This window comes from Mandrillus leucophaeus, unplaced genomic scaffold (assembly GCF_000951045.1).
Source record: "Mandrillus leucophaeus isolate KB7577 unplaced genomic scaffold, Mleu.le_1.0 Scaffold307, whole genome shotgun sequence".
In the NCBI taxonomy this organism is placed as follows: domain Eukaryota; kingdom Metazoa; phylum Chordata; class Mammalia; order Primates; family Cercopithecidae; genus Mandrillus; species Mandrillus leucophaeus.
Genome location: NW_012103221.1, coordinates 2392699 through 2398381, shown reverse-complemented (window position 1 = coordinate 2398381; position 5683 = coordinate 2392699). Strand labels below are relative to the sequence as shown.

At 38.1% G+C, this 5683-nt stretch overlaps 1 protein-coding gene across 2 annotated transcripts in view; it reads right to left on the bottom strand.

The window, feature by feature from the left end:
• Positions 1–522: 522 nt before the first annotated feature.
• FAM161A (family with sequence similarity 161, member A) overlaps positions 523–5683 on the bottom strand; it is a 29023-nt gene continuing 23862 nt past the window's right edge. For both annotated transcript variants that reach the window (XM_011987312.1, XM_011987314.1), the window contains 2 exons: positions 1992–2146; positions 523–1176 (listed from right to left, as the gene is read on the bottom strand). In XM_011987312.1, coding sequence (XP_011842702.1) covers positions 1032–1176; positions 1992–2146 — 300 coding nt within the window. In that variant the 3' untranslated portion in view covers positions 523–1031. The remainder of the gene's footprint in view (positions 1177–1991; positions 2147–5683) is intronic.

Below are 5683 nucleotides of genomic sequence, written 5' to 3'. Positions count from 1 at the left end.
ATACACCTGTATTAGTTCATCCTTTTAAAATGATGCTGATTGTTTTTAGAGAAGAAAATGTCTTATGCTGTATTATATTTATGACTGACTTCAAATTTTAAAACAAAAATTTGCTTACAGAAAAAAATTATAGATTTATAAAATCAGATTAACATTGTACACAGAGAGACAAAGCGTGTTGGCAATAATATGTAAAAAGTTGAACACAACTGGGTCTAGCAGTAAAGAATTAAATCTGAATTACTTTGAAGACTTGCCTTAGCCAAGTTATTATGCACAATTTCATCATATATAAAACAGGGATACTTGCCCCTAATTTAGCACATGCCATAATTCCTTCCATCTGTAATAATACATAGGGTTAAAAAAGCTAGTATAAAAACTTTCCCAATAATATCAAAAATAATTTGGACTAGAACTAAGGATAAAAAGAAAAAGGGATGATGGTGTAGACAATTTAACAGTAAACTTTCAGTGCAAAAATAAATGTAAATTTGCAAGTATCTATTTTTTTTCTATACTTTTAAAAATGGCTCAGAGCAGCAAAACAAGTTCGAGGATTTATTCTGTGAAATGTATTGCAGAGAAAAAGAATGGGCAAATAGTATAATTAAAAATACTTACTGATTCACACTTTCCAAAATTTTTAAAAAGTAAATCACCAAAGACCAATACTTCTCTCTGCTTTCAATACTACGCCATTTTTTCCAGTAAAATTAATGGAATAATGTATTTTTTTAAAACTAATCAGTTTGTGACAGCTGTGGTTCTGAAACACTTTTTAAAAATACAAAATCGTAGTTGCAAACAGATCATATACAGTGATTTTTAAAACTGAATAGGCAAAGCCTTACTCTAACTGATCAAATGACCAATCAGCTGGATTCAGGCTTTTCAGGCTACAGATGACTTTGATCAACAGCCCTGCACATATCAGAGGCATCCCCACAGATGTTCTAAACACAAATGCAGCTGCTGACACCCTGACGCTGCAAACAACAGCAAGGGCATAGAGAGGAGACCTTGATGATTCAGTGTGATTCTTCAACAGATTTCTCTTCTTCACTTTCTTCATTGGCTTCATCTTTTTCGTTGTAAGAATCCTGGCTGTTGGTATCAATAAAATAATTTTCTTCCCCATTCTCTCTTTCTTCTATTTTTTCTTCTTCATTAAAGCTAGGGGAAGAAATTTATCAATCTTTCAAAGGAAAAATGAGTTAGTTTAAAAGTAAACAAACCCTCTGCAAGTATGCCACCATGTAGCCAGTCTTCCTCAAGTGTATGAATTCCAATTTGTTATCAAGACAGTTCAAAAAAAAGAAAGAAAATGCTATAAAAGTGCCCATTGAGAAATTTAATATTCCTGAAAATTAATTTATTTCAAAAATTTTTATTTTTTTATTTTTTTGAGACGGAGTCTCTGTCACCCAGGCTGGAGTGCAGTGGCGCGATCTCGGCTCACTGCAAGCTCCGCCTCCCAGGTTCATGCCATTCTCCTGCCTTAGCCTCCCGAGTAGCTGGGACTACAGGCGCCCGCCACCACACCCGGCTAATTTTTTGTATTTTTAGTAGAGACGGGGTTTCACCATGTTAGCCAGGATGGTCTCGATCTCCTGACCTTGTGATCCACCTGCCTCGGCCTCCCAAAGTGCTAGGATTATAGGCGTGAGCCACCGCGCCTGCCCTATTTCAAAATTTGAGTGATTGATTCTTTAAACTTCATTTGAAAGCATGCTATTATTTTTGTTACTTATGTCAGTAAGAAATCTAAGTTATTCTGCTTTAAAAATAAAATACTTAATGTGAACGTTAATGTGTCAAACATGTTAAAATATCAGTATGTTTTACAACAGTTCACACGTCTTTTACTATTGGGTAAAAGATCTTTTTAAAACAATATAGAACAAAAAATATATATAGTATAAAATTGTGCTTTTCTGCAGGTAATACTTTTTCAAAGGTAAGCCATTCAGACATCTTATACATGTTACCTTTCTTTGTCTTCAGTGACACTTTTTGTCTCTTGATTGTTGAAGTACTCAAGTACTTTTCCACTTTGGCCTTTCTTTGAAACAAACTCATCAGATATTCCTAGTGCTTTTAGGGTATTAGAATAATGCTTTTCTGCTGCCATTCTTGCATTTTTCTATAGGAAAGACAAACCCTTTTAGATGAGAACAGAAGACTAAATTTTCATTAAAAATGTATGGATTAAAAGTGCCAGTGATAATTAAGTTCAGCAGTCACAGTGGGTTGAAAATCTGCATACCCTATGACCAACAATTACACTCCTAGGAATATGCCCAGAGAAGCTCCCACATATGTGTCCCAAGGGAGGACATATACAAGAATGTTCAGGATAGTACTGTCCTTCAATAACCCCAAATTGGAAATCACCCAAATATCTATTAGCAGAAGGATGGATAAATAAATTGTGGTCTATTCCTATAATGGAGTAAAATAAAGCAATGAAAATGAATGAACTATAGTTACATGCCACAACATGGATGGATCTCACAAATATAATACTGAGCAAACGAAGCAAAGCACTAACAAGTACATATTGTATGATCTATATAAAGTTCAGAAATGGGCAAAACAACTATATTGTTTGAGGATAGGTACACACACTGTAAAATTGCAATGAAAAACAAGGAAGTACTTATCCTGAGAGTCAGAATGGTGGTTACCTCTTGGGGAGAGGTAGAAGGGCTGTGATTTGCAAGGGGCACGTAGGGTTTTTGGGGTGTGAGCAATGGTCTGTTAACATGGGTGGCAGCCACATTAGATTGATCTATAATTATTTTTTATATTGTACCTAGGTTTTATATACTTTTATGACTGTTTATAAAGATATCTGAAAAAAAGATTTCATGCAATAATTGTTGTCAGAGGATTCTTTTCTTTTCTTTTTGAGACAGGGTCTTGCTCTGTTACCCAGGCTGGAGTGCAGTGGTGTGAACACAACTCACTGCAGCCTCAACCTCCTGGACTCAAGCAATCCTCCCACCTCAGCCTCTGGAGTAGCTGGGACCAGAGGCGCACGCCACCATGCCCAGCTAATTTTTGTATTTTTTGTAGGATGGGGCTTGTTGTATTTTTTGTAGGATGGGACTATGTTGTCCAGGATAGTCTCAAACTCCTGGGCTCAAGTGATCCACCCGCCTTGGACTCCCAAAGTGCTGGGATTATAGGCATAAGCCATGGCGCCCAGCCAAATTCTTTTATTTTATGTATCTACTGTAATTTTTACTCTTTATAAGCCATATCCCCAATTCATTAAAGATGATAAAAGCACCAGTGTTGTAATCTTTACTCTGTGGAAGAAGCAAGGGATATAACGAAAACAATATGAATTTAGAATTGGGTTCAAATCTGTAGAATGTCACTTCCTGGCTTTAAGATCTTTTGGAATTGTGATGACTCTCTCATACCTGGGTCAAACTGAAGTCATCACAGTTCCAGAGATGGCAGGCTTTATGGAGTCACAAAGTGCCTGGGTTCACACTAGTGCCTCGACTTTAGTCCATTTTAGCTCCTATGAGTGGATCTGAACTGTGAGAGGGCCAAGAACTGCCCTCTGGACCTCCAACTAAAGCAAGGTGACTAGGACTAGCCCAATTTCAATGTACCAATGGCATTCATACTGGGAAGTGTGTGGAGGAGCATCCAGTCTAACCCCCATATTTAATCAATAAAGAAACCAAATCTCCCCTGGCCCCTGCCTCAAAGGTGAAATTGTTTGATTAAGGTCACAAGGCTAGTGAGTGATAGAACCAAGTCTCTTGACCATTTCCTAGGTCTTTTATATTACATCATGTTGCTTTCCCTAAGTGGTAATGGTTGTCCTAGGGTTTGAAGGTGACCTAAAGCCTGACTTGAGCAATGTAGTTGTCAGATATTTGCCAAATCTAGTATAATGAGGGACCATGGAGTCTAGTGTTACACAGGAGAAACCGAAATAGCAAGGACTGATTACAATGGATAAAACTATCACCAGTGCATTTCCTGATACTCTGGAAAACTGAAAAAGAAGCACTCAAACTGCTGCTAAAATGCATTCACTGTGAATAACAATAATATTTTTTAGAAATGTAAGTAAAGACCCATCTAGAGTCTGTGAATATCAACAGACAAGCCTTGGGGAACTGAAAGGAAGGGCAAAATGAGAAATAAGAACTATACCCTAAAGACTACAGAGAAGAATAAAGAAACCCCAAACCTAGCTCTGAATGCATTACCAATAGTATATTTTGACTTCAGCAAATTAAATATATAAGACATTAGTCAAAATTTGTGCCAGTAAGCCTTCATCTGACTTTGGTTTAAAATTCAATCTAACATCTTCTCAGTTAATTAATCCTGTGATTTCCAAGAAACAGGACAACATAGTTTATTCTGTAAAGAATCACAGGCATATTGTGTTAGGGAATCACTCAGCAGGAGTGAGACCACAATTAACTCCTATAAATGGGCAAAGCAAATAGCTGCAAGCTATTAAAATTGTTTTTAATAAAACCAACCGTTAATTAGCAGCAATAGTTCCAGCAAAATACACTGCAGGAAAAAAAATGTACTAAAAAAAAAAAGCAATGGTGATTCACTGCCACAGTAACTCTGTATATACTATTTGAGGAGTTAATGAGAAGACCCCTTGATATCATTCATTGAAAATGAGAATAAATGGAATTGGTGAGAATGGATGATTGCCCCTGTTATAAAGGCTTATTAACTGTCTACCCAGGGTTAACATGTTAGTAGGGGAATGGAAATGGTAAGGTGAAGATATAATGAATGGTTCTGCAAAGAGCAAGGCAGAAAAATCAATGAAACTATTATGATTCAAATAGGAAATAAAGGTTCCACCTGGCATTTCACCATCAAGGATGGTGAAGGGCAGATCCAAAAATTATTTAGGAAGAAAATTTGACAGGTCTCTCAATGACCAGCTGAATGGGGAGGAACTGGGTACACACAGATATGAAGATGAGAACAGTAGGCCAGGCACGGTGGCTCATGCCTGTAATCCCAGCACTTTGGGAGGCCGAGGCAGGTGGATCACTTGAGGTCAGGTGTTTGGGACCAGCTCGGCCAACATGGTGAAACCCCATCTCTACTAAAAATACAAAAAAAATTTGCCAGGTGTGGTAGTGCGCACCTGTAATCCCCGCTACTCGGGAGACTGAGGCAGGAGAATTGCTTGAACCCAAGAGGCAGAGGTTGTAGTGAGTTGAGATCACGCCACTGCACTCCAGTGTGGGTGACAAGAGTGAGACCCTGTCTCAAAAAAAAAAAAAAAGAGAACAGTAGACACTGGTCTCAAACTCTTGGCCTCAAATGATCCTGTCCCCTCAGTTTCCCAAAGTGTTGGGATTACAGGGTGTGAGTCACTGGCCTAATTTTTCTAATATAAAGATATTTCTGACTGGATGTGGTGGTTCACACCTGTAATCCCAGAACTTTGAGAAGTTGAGGTGGGTGGATCACAAGGTCAGGAGTTCGAGACCAGCCTGACCAACATGCTGAAACTTCGTCTTGACTAAAAATACAAAAAAAATTAGCGGGAGTCTGAGATAGGAGAATGGCGTGAACCCAGGAGGCAGAGCTTGCAGTGAGTGGAGATTGCGCCACTGCGCTCCAGCCTGGGCGAGAGAGCGAGACCCCGTCTCAAAAAAAAAAAAAA